General features: G+C 40.3%; 1 protein-coding gene across 1 annotated transcript in view; it reads right to left on the bottom strand.

The window, feature by feature from the left end:
* Positions 1 to 5,618: 5,618 nt before the first annotated feature.
* Positions 5,619 to 20,372, bottom strand: part of ABHD5 (abhydrolase domain containing 5, lysophosphatidic acid acyltransferase) — a 28,275-nt gene continuing 13,521 nt past the window's right edge. Inside the window, exons 2-7 of the mRNA XM_015619109.3 lie at positions 20,005 to 20,090; positions 19,362 to 19,734; positions 15,827 to 15,981; positions 11,542 to 11,653; positions 10,825 to 11,011; positions 5,619 to 8,835 (exon numbers count right to left, since the gene is read on the bottom strand). Of these exons, the coding sequence (XP_015474595.1) occupies positions 8,746 to 8,835; positions 10,825 to 11,011; positions 11,542 to 11,653; positions 15,827 to 15,981; positions 19,362 to 19,734; positions 20,005 to 20,090 (1,003 nt within the window). The 3' untranslated portion in view covers positions 5,619 to 8,745. The remainder of the gene's footprint in view (positions 8,836 to 10,824; positions 11,012 to 11,541; positions 11,654 to 15,826; positions 15,982 to 19,361; positions 19,735 to 20,004; positions 20,091 to 20,372) is intronic.

Here is a 20,372-nt window from a genome sequence, read left to right on the forward strand (position 1 = left end):
GCACCTGGGTTCAGTGGTAACCGACCATGGAGAGCTGATTGCATCAAGACAGGGAGATGATATGACAAGTGCTGAAATAGTTGGTCCAAGGAGTCATAAGGTGCCATGGACATCTCCCATGTGATCTCCTCGAATGCCACTGGGGCACTCTAACACTTTTGTCTCACATGGTGATGAATGTAGGCATGGGGTAGATCAAACACGGCTTCATGTATGGTGACACTGCTGGCCACCATGAGCCTGTGTCATAAGTGCACTCCTGGCTGCAGCAATGTCACCTCTCCTTCTGTATCTCCCACCAATTAAAGAGGTGACACTGCTGCAGGTATTCTTCCTTCTCTTCTCAGCACACAGCCCTGCTTCCAGAGTGTGTTTTTAGAAGTCCAAAAGCACATGGGGCTGAGGCCCACAAGGAACAAGAGCCTCTGTTTTACTTACAGCCATGTCCCCTGATGACTGATGCCTGGCACAGTTTCCCCCTTGAACTGTGAATCATGCCCTGTTTCTGTAGGAGGTGCTTTTGAGGCAGACACATGATCATCCCTCACACAGTCTGTCACCTTAATCCCACCTCCAGCTGGAAATAGGAATGCAGACAAGGGGGATGGCATGGGCTAAGGTGTCACCTCTTCTTGCACCGTCAGCACCCATACTGGGAAGGCAGGTGCCCAGTAGCACAATGCCCATATGGGCTTTGCCATAAATGCTCTAAACCATGGGGTGAACTTTCAGCCTCACAGGTTTTCCCCAGCACCCCTTGGCATCCCAGTCAGCCCCATGGTCTGGTTGCAGTAGGGCCAAATCCTGCTCCCTGCTATGGGCTGATCACCATTCTGAGTGGGGGAGCTGATGGGGGGAATCTCACCTTGCCCCAGCTCCTACAGTCACCAACCCTACCATCAAGGTCTGGTGAACCATCCCTTCCCCTCAGCAGGAGCTGGTCCAGCCTCAGCTGCCCTGGTGAGGAACTGGGCTGACTGGGAGCGAGCAGCAGGAAGGGCACTCCCTACTCCCGTCCCCAGTTATCCACACCAGGTTCTGCGCTGGTGCCTGTCTCAGAAAAAGCCCCACTCTTTGAATAAAACATTTAATTCTGACTCCTCATTCCTGTCACTTGGGCGACAACCTGTTTTTGCAGGGCACACTAAGCTTTTTGACTGCTTTCACCACGGGGCAGCAGGCCCTGGGTGCTGGATTCCCGCAGCCCATCTCCACAGGGTGGTGCAACCCGGGGGACAGCGGTGTCTGTCCCCACCAGAGCTGCACAGAGCTCAGTTTGGGTCGCTCTGTCCTAACAGTGACATGCAGTGGCGGCAGGCTGCAATGGAGGCTGGAGGTACCCTTGTGCTACAGCCCCTAACAGGCTTCTGTAGCCGTACCTTTATTGTTATTTACTAAAGGGTCAGTGCTTCATCTTGCTGGTGAATTCTACCCTTCTTTCCCACCGCACACACAGACCCACCACAGCCCTGTCTGTGAGAGCTGTCTGACTGAAGCTGCCGCCGCTTTTCCTCGGGCACGGCCAGCCAGGTGCTGCTGCATCTCCCGGAGCGAGAGGCGAGGCTGGCACACACGGGGTGGGGATTTCTGTGGGGTACATGCCCCGTGTCCCACTCAGCCCATTTCTGGGGGTATCAACACCTGCCTGTGATGGAATTCCTGGCAGGAAGGGAGCTTCTCCCCCGCCCTCAGTCCCTGTCCGCAGGCGGGCAGGGCGCAGCACGCACCCAACCCTGGCACATGCTTCTGCACTGCTTACCTGAGGCTGCTGGCAGATCAAGAAGCTCATGTCTAAGCAGTCCCATTTAAACCCACAATCAAATTACAGGAACAAAATTAGAAGCCAGACTGGAGCCACTTTAAAAGTTGCCCCTTATTGAATAATTCTGTCGCAGTTATTTTTTCCTCTTATCACCATTTATTCTCATTCTGGGGCTGATCTGTAATAATAGAGGAGGTTCATTTGTGCTCCCCCTCCTCTTTCAAACGTCTAGTCTTTCTATGTGGATTTAATTTCTGCCTTGTGAAAAGGCATTAGGATAAATAAAACGAAGATGCAGTACTACAGGGATCTACGTTAATGGGATGGCATCGCACTCACCCCTTTCACAACCTGCCCTTTCCTGTATTACAGGGGTGAATCAAACGGCTGGAATCCCTATTTCAGCCCTGCCCCATGCCTTTAGGTATCAGGCTGTCAAGTGTAGAAGAAATTGCAGAGTAGCTCTTTCTTTAAAAGCAACGCCGTGCAAAAGCAGGAGCCCGGAGGATGTGCTGGGGTGGTTTGGGAGCGCCGTGTCCCCTCTAGTGGGGTCTGTGGAGAATTGATGGAGCAAAGGAGAAGAGAGCCTCAGCTTCTCAGCCGATGGGGGAAAAGAGGGGACAGTCTCCCCCTTCCTCCCTGCTCCTGCCATCCCTGCTCCACGAGGCCAACAGTGCAGGCATAGATACGTGGGGTTGCAGGGATGCACAGCCCCAGCTGGGAGCTGGCTTGCACTGAAGCAGCCGGGGGAAATACTGTTGTAATAATTTGCCTATTAATTAAATATGTGACTTGATGAGAGGTTGGATCCATTCACCTGGCTGGATTTTCATCTGTTTCTAGATACTGCTGGGATAAAAATAAATGCATTCATTTTTCTTGCTAACCCTCCAGCATTGTAGCAAAAACTATTTTTAGAACCCTCATAAAATAAATCTATAGCCACTCTACAACAGGCAAACAATACTGTGTGCTTAGCAGCTGCTGTTCCCCAAACTGCTGCTGAAATCTGCCTGTATTCAAAAAACCTCCAAAACAGTTTATGCATCATTTTGGTGACACACCTGAATTCTTGTTTTCTGTGAACATAGCATGACCCCAGCTAATGTACTTAGGCAGACTTTGCTAGACTACTGTACTAGGTTAGACTTATCAGGAACTGTGGCAGGTGTCACACAGCCTAGAAGCTGCTTTGGGGTGGTGCACAAAGTCCCAGCGCAGCCCGATCCTGCATGTGCAGAAGAGTTGGCCATTGGCATGGGGCCGGGACACTGGAGCCCTCCATGAAGGTAATTCAAGTTGGATGCAGCTTTCAGGGTTGGAACTAGATAATCTTAAAAGTTTATTATGACCAAACCCACTCTGTGATTCTACAGTTTTTGGCCAGGAAGACACTTTCCCGACTGGGGAACCTCCTGCATGGCCAGCCCCCTTGCTGAGCAAAGGCAAGGGCTGACAGCTAGGAAGGAGTCAGTGCCAGGGGATGATCCAGATGGCTTCTCACTCTTCCCTGTGCCTTACCTGCACCCAGTATTGCTCTGCCAAGTTCCTTTGTGGAAACAGCCATAGTGGCTTCAGCTGTGAGCAGGCTCACTGCTGGTGGAACGCTTGGACAGAGGTGTTTAAGGTGGCCAAGAGGCTCAAAGGCTTCATCCTGCAGCTCAGGGAGCTGGACACAGGGAAATTGTGAGCTGGGGGTGTGTAGCAAACAAATCTGACAGCAGCATGGTGCTCAGGCCCTGCAAGCCAGGAAACAAACCAGGGTCAAGTGCTGGATGGGGCTCACCATCCCACCACTCTCAGGAATCATTATGTGCTGGTACTTCCCCCATGCATGACCTCACTACCAGAGTCTTCCTGCCACTGTGTTTGCAGGTTATTTTCCTTACCTTTGTACTTATCAAAGCTTCTGCTGGGGGTACTCATGAGGCAGAAGTGGCCATGGCACATGATTGAACACAGGGGCTCAGTGTCCAGCAGGACAAGCAATCTCACTCCTGGGCAGGCACCAAGAACCAAACCTTGGGTAGACATAAGTAATAATCTCCTTTCCAGAGGGGGTCTCGAGCTGGGGGATTTGCATGGACTGAGCTGTTTAGCCTCCATTTTAGGCTTGAGCTCCAAGTGAGTGTGAGATTCCTTAAATAAAGTCAAAGCAGAAAGGCAGGTGGATATCAGGCAAGCATTTAAATATCACAACGCTACAAAGGAAGTGATAGCCGCACCTTGCTCCATTCACAGCTCCAGTCATTTACACATCAAGTAGGTGAATTCGAGAGTGCAGAAATAGACCTGTAAATATATGGAGATCCTGCTTTTGCAGTAGTTCATTTTCAAAGCACATAAACTCCTTAGCATGCATCTGGGGTCACACTCCATTTTACAGCCCTGCCCCACTTCCCAAAACTAACAGTTTCAGTTTGCTAGCTTTCCTTGGCAAATGAAGCATAAAATGCAAGTAAACACCTAACTTGTAATGTTGTCACCACTTTCATCTTGCAGCTAATTACTAATGCAAATTATGTACATATCTAAAAATGTCTTCAGTACATTCCTGCTACTTGTGTTTCTTATTTTTAAAGTATATGTGGCAAATATTTCCATATTTATACTTCTACATTCCACTACCCACATCCAAACTTTAAGATAGGATATCCCTGTGATCAAAGGCAACGAGGCAAACTGGAGCAGAGCCACTCCTCTTGTGAAAGATGAATTTATGATCTTCAGTGACAAGCCTTGTTGTACATCTTGATTTTTCATCTTACCTCAGGCCAGCAACCCCCTATCACATGCTTTGCCATCAGCTCATTTCTGATTTGTGAAATAATTTCTCTTGATTTCTTGAGTGCTGCATGAGAGATAATTCTTTAAGGTTCCTGTCCAAGTACTAATCTGAGGGAATGGTGTCCAGCTTGGAAAAAAAGTACTTGCATTTCAAGGACAAGCTTTAGTCAAAGGAGGGATACCAAAACTTTAAAGTGCCCCATATTGTGTAGATCCAAGCTTTCCAACCAGACTTCCCTCTAGCTGGTTCTGCAGTTCTCCTTACCTTGGTAAGCTGTGTTACTTGCACACTAGACATTCCAACCCTTTCTCTCACCATTTCCCTTTTCCTCTAGAGCTGACCAGCTCTTGAATTTTCCCACCCCAAAGCTCTCGAGCTGAATTTTGCTGTTTTCTAGCTGTGTCATTCTTTTCTAGCTCTTACTGTTCCTTGTGCTGTAGGCTGTCATTCCAGCCATGTGCCCTTGCTCTCCACACTGGTCTGCCCATCATCTCCCTGGAAACCTGAAGGCTCCATCCATTTCCATCTGCTGCCACTAACACCAGAAGGCAGTTGCTACACACATCTATGTCCTGTTCTGATCTTACCAGTCCCACTAAATGTGTGTCTCTTCAGCTCCCGTAGCACCTCATCCTTTCACAAGTTTCATTTGTGTTTCCCACAAAACATAAATCCCTTGATGAAGGCTTCAAGGCAACATGGCTGTGCTGCTCAAAGATTGCAGGATGGGTTGATGGCCAACTGGCCGAAAGAACCCAACAAAATGACAGATATGCCGAGGAGACCCAAGAAATTACCCATTTAAAAGCAGTTGACCCTGAGCCTTAGGATTCTGCAGGCTCAAGTTTTAATGGATGCTAACAAAACAGGTGTTCCTGAAAATCTCTGCCCATACATTAATTCCAGATGCTTTTATTGCATTTAAACTTGTTTTCATCCCACTAAAAAGCTGCTGGGAGGGCTGGGAATTTGAGGAACCACAATGACCACAGGAAGCATTTCAGACAGACTGGCACATCAGTTCAGCACAAACAGTTGCAGCGACCTTAAAAAGGTAACTTTTAGAAAGAAAGGCCAGCATTGGTTTAATCCAAGTGAAACCAGATGATGACATTTCTCTTGTTTGGACCCATTTTTCCAAGATCAACACATATGAATTCACATTTTCCATTTCCATTTCACAATCAGATACAAACAGGGACTTCCTTGTGATTGTTGCAAATATTTTATTATAGAGTCTTATCAACAAATTCTCTGAAAATCAGTTTTTCAGAACTAAAATCTAATCTGGCAGGGTTCAGTAAGTAACAAGATGAACTCAGCCATGGCAAACAAAATATTACTAAGTTACTTTAAATAAATTTTATCACAACAACCTCAGGAAGAGTGTGTCCTGGAGATTTAGGCAGTTTATCTTGGATTTTTATTAATATTTTGGATTCTTTTTGTTATACTTTGGACTCTGGTACACAGCTGTCTTCATTTTTATGTTAGAGTGGGATAGATCTTTGTGTGCCTTTATGCCTGTGATTCTTGTCTTATTTTATAGTGCTGTAATAAAAATAGCATCATCAGCATTCAGTGCTCACCACAGTACATTTAAGCAACTGGTCATTGCACTGAAATAGAACTTCTGGAGAAATTGAGATTATTTCCAGGCAGTAATTGCTCACAAAAGGTCTAGCTCCCAAGTATTTTCAGCCATTCCTTTTCTGTTCATCACCTCCTATGACATTTATTAAAGTAATTTGATCAGCTTATGTTGCACACAGTAGGACATTCAGAATTCCATCTTGACCTTCACAGCAGCACCTAATACTGCCTGGAAGATAATACAAAACCCCTTCCCCTTGTACATACAATCAACATTCTCAGCTTGCAGCTACTTGTTGACAAACACCAGTTTCAGTTAAATACAAGGAAACCTAAGAACACCGAAACATTTGAAAATAAACATTACTGCATTTTTCATGTATTTTGGATTGTTTACCTCATCTTACTAATAACTCTTGATTTCCAGGGCTTAACTGAACATAATTTTTTTAAAAAACAATATAATGTCTTAACATTAATCAAATATAACATTTTAATTTTTTTTTATTGTGCAAAACATAAGCAGTAAGTCTTATTAGTACAGTAAGCAGAAAAAGCAAGAGATATTTAAAACAATATTCACATCCAGCGTGCAATTTTTATTCCTATTTCCAACTTTTGATGCGGAATCTACAATTCCCATCAGTAAGTGCTATCTGAAAGTACCAATAGTTTGTTTCACCTTTTATTATTTGGAGAAGCCTCAAAATTTATTTTGCATTAGGTTTTTATGCACAACTAAAATAGCTGTTTAAGTTGATAAATACAAAATAAGACACTGAAAAGGGTGAAAAATAACCAACATGCTGAAGGCATCCACCTAAATGGTGGCATGACTTATAATTTATAGCTTATATTAAAAAATGGAATTGATAATTCTGATTTTTCATTTTCAACTTACAATTTTAGCAAATAACCCAAAATTTTGTTTTACAGTTCTGGCATCTGCTAATTGAAAAAGTAATTTAATTCAATACTTATTTTTAATTAAAATATTTATCTTGCTAGATATGAAGTGCTACCCGTCAAGGCAGTCACAAAAACTGTCTGATGTTTACATAGCACCATATAGATAAATATCTCCTTCAGTAAGGGAGATTATGTTCTGCTGGGGAACATAATCACATTATCTCCTGAATATTTTAGGTATCTTTGCCTTCCACAAAATAAACATGTTCAATGATTCCTTAATTTGAGAAAAAAATGCACGTAATTCAAGCTTTAAGACGGTGTAGCCATTAATTCAAATTCTTTTTTTATAAAAGTATCAAGAACTCTTCAGTAGTCAATTGAATATTCAAAACCAGATCAATAGTTTTATGTAAACTTGTTAAAAAACAAACCACCCCATTATTTGGCTTTAAAGTGACAAAGTATTTTTCTTAATATCATTTACTAGGCATGTGAAGTACTAACATCAAACTATAATTCAAAAAGTAGCAGAGACTGGACTATCTCTGATATTGAAATACTCAATTAAAATATATTAAAAAAATCTCCAAAAACATGTAATCGTAATTCATTACAGTGGTATTGTTCATTCCAATAGTAATCCTTCCTATAAGGAGGCTGAATGTTAAATAAAATACATTAAGCTGTTGTAGTTCCCAATTAGAGAACATCAATATCCTGCCTCTGCCTCTCCTTCAGCTTGAATTCACTAAAATATGGACTAGGCTTTCTATTGAAAAAAATGGGAAATCTGCTCACTATCCAGGTGGATATCTCCTAGCCCTAATCAAAATCTTACTATCTTATCCACAATTGTTATATTTAGACTAGTAACAAATCTTGCAGTAAAGTGTTAAAAATAGGTGGAGTAACAAGCCATCTTCTGTATTTTAAATCACAGAAATCTACACATCAAAATATTTATGGAAGCATGAGTGCTGGTGACATCATTGACTCTTAGAAACTGAGTCTTCCGTAAAAGTTGCACAGATGGAAAAGGATGCCTTGAAATAAATGGAAATAAAATCTAACAGAAGATAAGATTTCCTAGTATTGAGCCCAAATTTCTTATAAAGTAACAAACATATTTCAGTGACACACACTGCTCATTATTTTGGTCCCATCCCTTTCCCAAAATCAGTTTCATAAACTGTTACCACTCCAATTAAAAAACAAACCTTCTTAAAATATTGTGTATGGAGTTCTGGGTTCCAAAAATAAAAATACATATGCAGTTTCATATTCTTGCTATGAAACATCAGCTAAAAAGTACGAACATCCATAAAGAAACCAAATTGCATTTTGTACATTGTATCTCTACTGATACAGTTCTCCAAGTTGTAAATTTCAGCTTTTTTAGAGAGTTCAACATGTGCAAAGTTCAATTAAATTTTGAAGAAAATTCCAGTTTCAAAAGTTACACGTAATTTTGTATCTGACAGGACAATTAAAAAAAAGCTGTACAAAGTTAGCTTCAAACCTCTTCATTCCCCTCAAAAATAGGCACTCAGTGGTTTAAGTGTGCAAATGGCTTCTTAGAAGAAACAGTGTGCAAACAGAGCCTGTTCCATTAGCTCTGCATTCTTTAGTGATTTCCTAGAGAGTATTGCCATTAAACGCTATCTATGACTTTGTAAAGAACAGAGGACATTCAGTCCACAGAGTCACAGATGTCTTTCACTTTCTCATTGAAGTCTTCAGGCTGATCAGCGTACACATAATGACCTGCACCAAGGATAGCCTGGAGGATAAAGGTGAAGAAGCACATCAGTATCACAAAAAGGTAACAAACAAATAAATACTGGGACAGGTGAAGAACCTGGCCTTTACACATTACCTAAGAGTTGGCATCATACAACCTAAAAAACACTCTATGCATAAGGAATACCAAAATATTCTTATCCTTGTAAACAAACTTTCTTGCACAGGAAAAGAAAGTAAAACTACTGCTTATTCAACTGCTCACCTTGCTGGAAAATACCCACCACTGAAGACTGCACAAGTCACTGCACAACAGATTTAGTAGACATATATACCTTGCATATCAAATTTCTGATGCATCCTGATTCCCTTCACTCCACTGAAATAGCCTACTTCTAGAATTTGCTATTCTCTGTAAAAATGCTACAAAGTAAACTATCACCACAGTGTATAGCAAAGGTATTTGACGTGTTTTCTTTCTATTTTAGTCAGTCCAAGACTGATCTTTATTTAAAACTATTTTCCCCTCCTTAAAGTCCCCTCCCGCCTCTCTTAAGTCTCTAACTGAATCTCCTACAAGTATAGCTATGTTATTGTGTTGAAAACTCCCAGAAACTCAAAAGTAAAAATTACTTAGGAAAAAATGCATGTAACTAAACCACTGAACCTCTGTGCGTTTTACCACGCATGGCACTGCCAGTCCACATCTCAGTCTCATTAGACCCCTTGCCCTCCTATGGGTTCTTGAATGTGCCTGCAATTTTACCACTCCAAATTACCTTTTAGAATCTGTATTTGGCTTGGCAAAATTCTAACCTGGAATACAATACAAATTTCCACAGTCCCTTCTAAAAGTCCCTGACCAGAGTGGAAAAAATCTCCCTGAGTGGTATAAGCTTACCCCAGCAGTATCCTGTATTGTCTTAAACAGTGACTTTGTGTTACAACTCCCTTTCTCTGGTTAAGCAGTTAAGTGACACTTTCACTCTGGATGTCAACATCTATGAAATGTATCTGTGCTCTTTAATGCACTTATAACAGTCAGATAACCATGTCTTTTCTCCGAGTTCCAGCTCTAAATACAGCTGTATCAAGTTATGAAATTTTATTTGGATGACTTGTTATAGTGTACTATCCACATTGCATATTGTACACTTCTGTCCAGATAGCTCCAGACATCAGTAACATCACAGCTGGTGTGTTCAAACATTTTATCACCTCACAGCATTTTAACATGTATGCATATTCAATTATCACAGCTGACTGATGTGAAAATGTGTGAAGAATACTTTTAAATTAGTCTGTTTTTATAGAAATCAACAACAAAAAAATGCAGTGTGCACGTTCACATCAAGTTGTGAGTACACACATTTTAAATAACAATATCATACATCTAAACAAAAATGTCTTGGGTAGTAAGACAACACTAAATATTTTTTTAATTACTTAAAGAAAGACGCTCACAAGAACCTAAGCACCAGGTACAAACTACTCTCTTATCAGAGGAACAAATGCATTATATAGACAGATGAAGAGAGTTTTTGAGAGCCTCCCCACCATAATATATATATATGGAGATAGTAGGACTGATCTGGTTTGAAACACGGTGGCCACAACACCTACTTCTACTAGCACACTGTGCAACAAAATAAAGAATCACCTTGCTCACATATCTACTTTGCCTTCTAGTGCTACAGTAGGTTTTCTTCTTAGACTCAACACTTTTGTCTAGGTTTTCTCTGATGTAACATTTGTTTTCTCTCTCTCTGTTACAGAAAACAGAACTTAGTACTCCAGGCTCTAAATCAAAAGTGACACTGTTTCCACAGCTGGTAGGAAAAAACAAAGTCATAGAATAGTTTGGGTTGGAAAGGACCTTAAAACTAATCTAGTTCCAACCCCCTTGCCGTGGGCAGGGACACCTCCCCATAGACCAGGTTGCTCAGGGCCCCATCCAACCTGGCCACCCAGATATGACTTAAACAAATCCACACAAAAAACAAACAACTGCTTTACAAGTCTCACTTACTATTGTCTTCACATAGGAATTTGGTCTCAGAGACTGGATAGTGCTGCCAGAATTACCATCTATACAGGAACGTGCTCCATACACCACCGTGATAGGAATGTCTCGATCCATTTGTGAAATCCGTTGCAGCATTGGTCTTTTTGCCCATCCATAAGGAATTGTCATGTTCTTGAAAGCTGTTTCACCGCTTCAAGACATTCAAAAGGGCAAAAACAATTTTAATTGCCATTGGATCTGCTTTTTCTTTAAAATGGAATTATCTGTGCCTTTTGGTAGCATAAAGTACATGAGGCTGTGAATTTTTATAATTAAGGAAAGTAAGTTTCCAAGGTTTACATATAATTTTCAACAGAAAGAGCCCATGACTGAATAGCACTTTAAAGAAGGAGCACTTAAAAGAATGAAATGCCTTATTTTTAAAGTTTTTAAATAAATCCTTTACACATTAAAATTCTCCAACAATTATTCAATTAAATGCAGTTTCCAAACTCTCACAGAATTAACTCAAATTGAGAATAAATATATAGAATTAGGATACTTTTTACATTCTGGAAGTCAGAAAAAGTGCAAAGGTACCTGTTTCTTCTAAATAATAAATGCCACAATTAAAAAAAAAATATAGCATGCACACTGCTGCCATGGCCATTGGAGGGAGTAGCAGGCACTCACTAAATGAACAAGTGACTTCAAACCATACACTGGGAAAGTCATGCTCACCTGGGTGACTGTACATTGCAATGATAGATATATTCAGCCACAGTGTTATCATCAAACATTGATGAATATTTTCGCTTGAAATCTGGTCTTAAACGTTGAACAAGGCTTAATCCTGTTAAAACAGAAAACACTATTAGAGGGGGAATGTGTATAAATTACTTTATCAGATTGCCTAATGCTTTTCATTAGAGCCCTCAGAACACATCCCCTTGAAACTTGTGGCTTCTAAACCTGTATTTGGTTTTACCACTTGCAAGTCTTAGGAAACACAATGGAATTACACTTAACAGGAATGAAATATACCGTAAAGAAATAAACTGTAAAGAATTTTATGCTGCTCCCCCCACTGAATACATATAGGGAATGTTTGACTAGGGTCACTACAGCAACAGAAGAAACCTACAATGGGGACCAGCAAAAGGGCTAAGGTGTCTTTTTGTCACCAGTTTAGTCTCACATGATACCAATACATTCTCCTTGCTCTGGCAGCACTGGGTAGGTTAAGTGCACAACACCTTTCAGAACCAGAAGGCACTGTTGAAAAAGCTGCGATGTTTTTCTTGCTTAAGACTGTCTTCTCCTCTTACAGAACAGTGTGCTTCTGAAGCTAGTTCATCTAACTAGTGTGTGGTTGAAAGAACAGAAGTCCATGATGAAAAACAGGTGTAGAAATCTTAACATAAGGCACAAGTACTGGTATAAATGAAGAGATTTAATGCTGAAAACTATTGTCCTCATGCTCTCCTAAGAAGCCAGTAGAGAAGTGGGTCTTGTCAGGGGCCAGTTCAGGCTTTCTAAACTTAAGCGTCTTTTCTGAATAATTTCTTTAAGGAAGAAGCCTCTTCTACATTGACCAGATGGATCTTTGGGACAAGACCCTTGCCACAAGGCTAATCTTAGTTTAAGAGTAATAGCAATCTCTAATATCTGATCTAAACTTTTGAGTTTGAAGCCATTAGCCCCTGTCCTATCAGTACAGACCATTGTAAAAAGTTGCTTTCCAGTTCTCCTGTAGGCCACCTTTAGGTACAGGAAGGCTCCCCCAAAGCCTTCTCTTCTAAATCCCAACTCTTCCATCTTGTCTTCACAGGACAGGTGCTCCAGCCCTCTGATCATCTTCATGTCCCTGCTCTCAACTAGCTCCAGTGGGAATGTCTCCAACATTCTTATACTGGGGCCCCAGAGCTGGAAGCAGTATTCCATGTGGGGTCTCATGAGAGCAGAGTAGAGGGGGAGAATCACCTCCCTCAATCTGCTGGCCAGGTTGCTTTTGATGCAGCCCAGGATGTGGTTGGCTTTCTGGGCTGCAAGTACACACTGCTGGATCATTTTGGGCTTCTCATCAACCAACATCCCAGGTCTTTCTCCTCAGGGCTGCTTTCAATCTATTCTCTGTTCAGAGGTGGTCAGGACTGCCCTGACCCAGGTTCAGGACCTTGCACACGGCCTTGCTTCATGAGGCTGGAATGGGTCCACCTCTCAAGCCTGTCCATGTCCCTCTGGCTGGCATCCCTCCCCTACAGCTTGTTGACCACACAGCTTGGTGCCATCAGCAGACTTGCTGAGGGCACACTTGATCCCACTGTCTGCTGCTGACAAAGACGCGCAACAGCCGAACCCAACACTGAGCCACGAGGAACGACACTCATCACTGGTCTCCACATGGACACCACGCTGACCAAGTGTGACTATTCATGGTTATGTTTCCCCTTTTCCAGACAGTTGGAACTTCATACTGTTGTTAATCTGTGCAATTATGATGATGTCACTTCTTCCCACCCAGTCCTGGGCAAAGACCTGCTATTATTTATGCAGACCTTGTCACAGTGATCTAAGCTTTCGTAACCTTGAGATTATTGCAACACACCCTTATGCATGCTTTAAACAGATTTAGAAAACTAATACAGTGCAAGAGAAAATAATTCCCTTATGAAACAGTGATTTAACTCCCAAAGCAATGAAGATTTTGGAAAAGTATGGCAATTGGCTCTGCTCTATTCTCCCTACATAGGGTACAATTGCTGGACTTCTTTTTCTGTGTGTTTGGAATTTTTGAATACAAGTGAACACAGCTGGCTTGAAATAACAGTACTTGGAAGAAAGAGACTAACTCTGTGTCTTGCCCTGCTGTCAGCACAGGGGCCATGGCATGAAGCACTACCAAATTTGAGCCTTCACTTTCTGTTTTGATAAGGAGTGTGTTGTCTGTGTGTCCAATTCCAAAACATTTTTCCCCTGGGAATTTACAGGGAGGATGAAACAAAGATTCAAGGCACCTTGGAACAAATTTTAGAATGAAATCAGAAAGAAATCTTTGTTGTAATATTTATTGAAGAAATTCTGAATTGTCTGACTGATGTTTTCCACAGTGTCTATGAAAATACTGTAAGGAGTTCTAACAGTGAAGACACCAAGCTCCACAAAAAGGGTGTGGTCACAGTGACATTTCTGTTATTGTGACAAATTTTCAGGCATTCAGCTGTAAGAATGGAATTCAGAAATCCAACCTAAGCACCAAACCCCCACCAAACTGTGAGACTCCTGGGTGACTGTTCTGGGTAAGTGAAGGAAAACATGGCAAACCAACTACCTGGAAACCCCTCAAAGAAAAAAAATCTCTGGATTCTGTCTCTCCCAGTTTTAAGTATTCACCTGTGGGTCTGATTAAATATCCATGTGATACTATTGTGATATGCCAATGAACCTGGCTCACATTTGAACTCATACCTTTGAACAAGAGCAATTTGCTTTACAGTGAGGTTCAAACCACTATGTCTGCCCATCAGCATAAGCACATTTGCATGTGGAACGAAACCTGGGTTCGGTTCAATGCCTTCATCAGGTTAGGTCTGATGCCAACTTGCTGCACAGTGTTTAGACCTACCCTTTTCCAAGAACTATGTTTCACCTGTCAAGAACTTCAGTTGGTGAAGGAAAACTTTTTTTACCAGGGCAGAGAAACAGATGAAAAAATTTTTAAAGGCATTGCCCTCCATGGCAACCTATAAGTGCGGCTAGGTTTGGGGACACCTTGCCAAGACAGAGTCTGCTTCTGCAGCATGGTTTGACAACACTTATTGCTAAGGAAGAAAATTTCAGCTTTGAATTTTCCCATGTGGATTGATTTATGTATGCTTTTGTTATGGGACAGAACACATTAAATCAGTGCATATCACTCAATATTTTCCAGGTTGTTTTGTTAACCAAATTAGCATTTTACTTAAAAAAAAACAAAACTGTTTGTATAAAACATGTTGCTTGTCTGAAAAACTAAATTTGTCACACTTTTGAAAAGAAACAAACAAATCAGCATATGTAGCATATTAAAATATATCTTCTATAGAAATAGATTCAGGAAACAGATGTGGTTTAAATGTAAACAAAGCCTAGAAATCTCACGAGTTTTTTTTCAGACTGAATACCAAAAACGATGAAGAGGTGAGTTAATTACAACTTGTGAGGAGCCTGAAGGATATCTGTTTCGAAGCCTCTCCAGAAGATACTTGTGTAGCACAGAGAGTAACAGATAGATAACCTCTTTCTCCTCTGGAAGGAATACGTAGAATGACTTTCAGATTTTATTACGCTCTTCTCCCCATTCCCATACACACTCTGTATTCCAGACTCCAACACAGCTGAACTAAAACCATAGTATTTTTGGTCAGGCCCACTTAGCCCTAGTATTAGGGTATAGAAAGTTTATTTACCATTCCATCAGTGCTGTTGAAGAAATGGAAACATGAACTGCCACCATAACACAGGACACCAGTGAGGCCCACAAGATTTGCTAGAGTAATAAGCAAATGGCTAATGGAAAAAATTCAGTTTCACCTTTTTTAAACTCAGACCAAAGATTTTTCCATTTATGAGAGACTGACTTATAATGTTAAGGGAATTTGGAAATCCCATTTGTTCATCAAACTGGAATTAGAAGGGAGGCTAAATGGACTGTGATCAGAGGCAATCAGAAAAAAAACTTTCACATTCATGCCTCTTTGTCAGGATTCCCCAACAGACATTTGCATAATCCAACTCAATAAAAGTGAAGCCTGTACAGATCACATAGTATAGCTTGCTGTAAACTATTGTACTAGTATTTTTAATAGCAAGAGTTTGCCTTCTTCCCTAAAGAGTTCAAACTTTCTTCAACCTCTCCCACTTTCCCCTCCAACTTTTTCCTCTGTGGGTGATCCAGACTTAGAAAAAGTTTATCATAATGTGCTGTCTGCTCCATGTTTATGTTTAACCAAAATAGAAACGGCATTCAAGAGTAGCTAAAACTCACCAAAGGGTCCTGCTATTCTTAGCCCAGCTAATGGATTAAATGGACTCAATATAGCTCCTAGTGCTTTGATCCAGATTGGAATTGGTCTTTCGTGTTCAGCATTGTCAGGCCTCTCTGGAAAACCCCATGGCTCCACTAAGATAAGATGCTTGACCCTGTTGGCAAAAAAGGTTCAGTGTTTTAAAGTACAGTAGCTTTTCTTCAACTGAGCATGATGAAAATGTGCTGTTTCACAGATACAAACATATAGCCTACTTTAGTCACTTCTATCACATAGTTTCTGATTCATAAACTGTTTTTATTTCAGTTACTAATTAGAGTGAATTGCACCTGATCATATGAATGAACCAGAAACACGGAAGCATGTGTCACAAAGAGAAACTCAGTATTTTACAGATACTCACCATCACAAACATTTGAAAGAAAGGATAGCCTTGTTTCTGTTTTTAAAAGTAGCCTGATCTAAATGCTCAGTCAACATTATTTGAACATTATTTGCAGGAACAGTTTAATTTGACAGAGGATAATTGCATCTGTTTCATTAAAGTGAAGTTTCTAGAAGTCTAAGATCTCTGTTCAAAGAAGAGACACAATTTAACTGAAAAATCATCTCATCAAAGTAAAATTTGAACTAAAAAAGGCAGAATAAGACTAGAAGTAGTCTTCTAAATTTATTGATTTTAGGTCATGAAAGAAAACATCAGAGAGCCAATTTGTAAAACTGTTACTCAAAGGAATATCAGTAAAGAGAGCATTATAGGAGTTTCCAGCACATGCAACTATTGATCACTTCATGCTGTGGGCCCCCCTCAAGCAAAATTCTAATTCATCCTGGTGGATAAGAATTGTCCCTTTCTCTTTAATTGTCCCTTTTCCGTTTAATCCCTTAATAACACCTACTATTAACTATCCTAGATAGTGGTGATTTCTGAAAGAAAGTGACTCCTAACTGTAGTTTTCCATTTAAAGATGATTTTCCATGTCAGCTTCCTCATTATCATTCTCTACAACTACCTGTCAGGAGGTTGTAGCAAGGTGGGTGTTAGTCTCATATCCCAAGTAGCAGGCAATAGGACATACAGCCTCAAGGAGGTTTAGATTGGATATTAGGAAAAATTTCTTCACTGAAAGGGCTGTCAAGCACTGGAACAGGCTGTCTTGTTCAATCTGGTCTAGTTGGAGGTGTCCCTATCGATGGCAGGGCGATTGGAACTAGATGATAAAAGATAAAGGTCCCTTCTGACCTATACCTGTATTTTATGATACTATGCCCAAGGAAGTGCTTAAGGACACAGGTTACTGGTGGACTCAGAACTGATGGGTTAACAATTGGACTAGATACTAAAAGCCTTATCTAACCTAAATCCACCTATGGTTTTATATTTTTATATTTACTTTTTATCTTTACTTTTTCCTTCATTAACTCCTTCACTGTTAAAGCCACAAGAATATATTAACACAGAGGAGTTAGCAGTACCTAAAATGATGAAGAAGTGATCCCAAAAGTTATTTCTGGATTATGATCAGCTGAGAAACCAAAACCCTGGGCTTGAAATGAAGGGTTGGAAAGGATTAACCTCACAAAGATGTTTCTTGGTTGTTGGCTCATCTATGAGTATACTCACACCCTGCAGCAAACAGCAACAGTAAGAGAGGACAGGGTAGAATCTAACTGTACAAACCAAGCAGGAGAGACCAGAGGCACAGCAGTGCAAGCAATGAGAAGCCATTCAGCCACACATTCTGAGCACAAACTGTGGCATTAAGTATAATACAGCAAACAAATGCATAAAAATAGAGCAAGCTTTTCTTGATGTTTCCTTTCTTAATACTTTCCTTCCTGTTTGGCATTTCTCCTTTTGGTAATCAAGCCTAAAACATAACCCCGGATAATGGGAAGTTGACCATGAGAATCACCCCAAAAGTAAATGTCCAGAAATTACAGTACTTGAAAATCATGGCCCACTTAAACTTGGCAGTATGCTAAATGGGAATCCTTTTTGGATTAGTAGCCTCAGATTTTCCATGAAGGACTCTGGTACAGTGTAGCAAATTAAAGGATCATCTATGCTTGGAGAAACAGATCTACTTTCCTAACAATATGTATCCAGAATCCCTTAAGCCTCTAATGCATTGTTAGATAACCTGGCTGAAAGCTGTGCTATATTTATCACTAGATTCAATGCTCTTTTAAGACTCTAACAGTAAATTTGCTATTTTGGTGGTCTTAGTTCAATTGCAGAGAAACATTAGTAATGGGAGAGCACAAACTGAACTATCTCCAAACTATTTCACCCCAACTTAAGCACAGTGAGGCATGAAAATAAAGCATCACTTTTGATGTAAGTTAGAAGTGGGCAAAACCAATATCCCATCTCATAGGACAGTGCCATTTACAGATATTTTGGGAAAAGAGGCAAGGAACTTAAAAGTGATCCCTACAAAAAGCTAACTAGAGTTAGCCAGAAGTTGGCTTATAACAAAAAGGATAATAGGTTTATACCCCTAAAGCAGAGGACTGCATTTCTTTATTGCAATTCTGGATTTAGAAGCACACCTATTTTCACACATAATTTCCAGCCACTTGTACTAACTGTTGTCCATTTAGAAAGGAAAAGGCAAAGTGTTTTAGGAGAAAATAATGCATGAAATTACTTCAAATATATCCAAGTGAGAAACAAAGGAACAGTAAAACTTGACACAAATAGAAAATAATATGTTTAATATAATACAGAATTTGCTATATGATAAGAGTTCAGCTTATATTCAGTTTTTCATATGAGACCACTATGTTATCCCAACAAAAGCACTGTCCTTTTTTGATACAGAATTGCCTCAGTTGGTGACATCCTAGCTCAGCAGGTGATATATAACCAGACTTAAAACCAGATATATAAAAGAAACAAATTATTACTTTAAGGAGAAAAAAAAACCTATTAACTGTTGGACACAACATGGTGCAGAAAATGCTGATGAAATACAATTAGAGAACTGCTGCAGATGGGTTGTCTTGCAAAGAAATATGAAGTGGCATACAGACAATTTAAATCAAAGAGTCATTAAAATAATTTTTACATTATTCTGCTGGCACCAGGCTGACTGCTAGTGTATAGGCATAAATTACCTAGGGGAATTATATTCATCAGTTTCAATGTTATCCATAAGACTGGGAAGTTTGTCAGGAACAGGCCTATTTTCCCTTCACCAGACAATCTTTGAGACAAAACATTCACCCATAAATATATTCACTGCTATTTCACCTTATAACACAGCAAGGGGATACTGAACTGAAGAGGTATGGAAAAGTACACAGAAAATCATGTTTACCATATCTACCTATTTCATTTACCTGAAAACAAACCATACAATTAATACTTTGGTCTTAAAATTCAGTATCATCTCTTTAAATCACAGTCATCTACATAAAGATTATCTATAAGAGCTTGATGAAAGAAAATCTGTATTAAAATCAATAGTCAAATACTATTTGGAATAGTAAATAAAGGAATCCTTTTATTCCTTTATTTTCACATACCTTGATGGATATTTTAAGGAGTAAGCAGCAGCCAGGAATCCACCTAGGTTGTGTCCAAGCAAAATCATCTTTTCTAGTCCCACCTCCTTTCTCCATTCTTCTATCGATTCCACAAACTGATTTTCAGCTTCCCGAGCATCAGTGTCAAAGTGTGGTCTACTACTACGTCCAAATCCCAAGAGGTCAAACGCATGAACGGTCCTGTTCCCACAGAGATCTTCAAAGTTGAGAGCCCACAGTCCAACACCTCCTCCAAACCCATGCAGGAGAACAAGGGGAGTTTTATTTGAAAGGTCTGGAGAGAACGTCAGAGTCCATATTTTATTTCCATTAGAGATATACACATATCGTTTATTGTATATGCTTGCAATACCTGGAGAAAAAATGGGGAAAAATTATGTTGCTAGACATGCCTGACAAAATATAAAGTACACTATACTGAAACCATTGTTTTAAATAGGAGCTCCTTTCAAAAGAGAGAGCTTCTAATAAAATATCTACTTAAGTGAAAAATGAAAATGTAATTTGAACCTGTTTATTTCAGTGTAAAAGACGTACTGAAAAACTTCTTTCATTATATTTAATGTAAATCTATAGAAAATCTGGTTTTATCTATGAAACTTATTAAAAACCAAAGACTTACATTTTAGCATTTTGTCCTCAGCCTCTTTAAGGTGTAGCAGTGATGTGGGACACCAGGCAGGAAGCCAGCTGAATAACCATCCAAACCTAAAACAGCAACACAGAATAAAAATGTCTTGAGCAGCATGGTAATTTTTGGCACTGAAGCTTTGAAGACATTTATTTTGCTGCTCTTCATAAGAGAGCCCACATTAAGCACATGGTGTGAAGAACATGATTTTGCAGTGTGAGGGAATTAATTTTTTCCTGACTTTTTATAAAGTGGCATCACAAACAGGGACATTCTTCAAAGGGTAAACAGTTTTTCCACCATGCCCTCCTATCACAGCATACTGATCTGGAGACATGAGCCCTCACATTGACCCAACA

This window comes from Parus major, chromosome 2 (genome assembly GCF_001522545.3).
Source record: "Parus major isolate Abel chromosome 2, Parus_major1.1, whole genome shotgun sequence".
Taxonomy (NCBI): Eukaryota; Metazoa; Chordata; class Aves; order Passeriformes; family Paridae; genus Parus; species Parus major.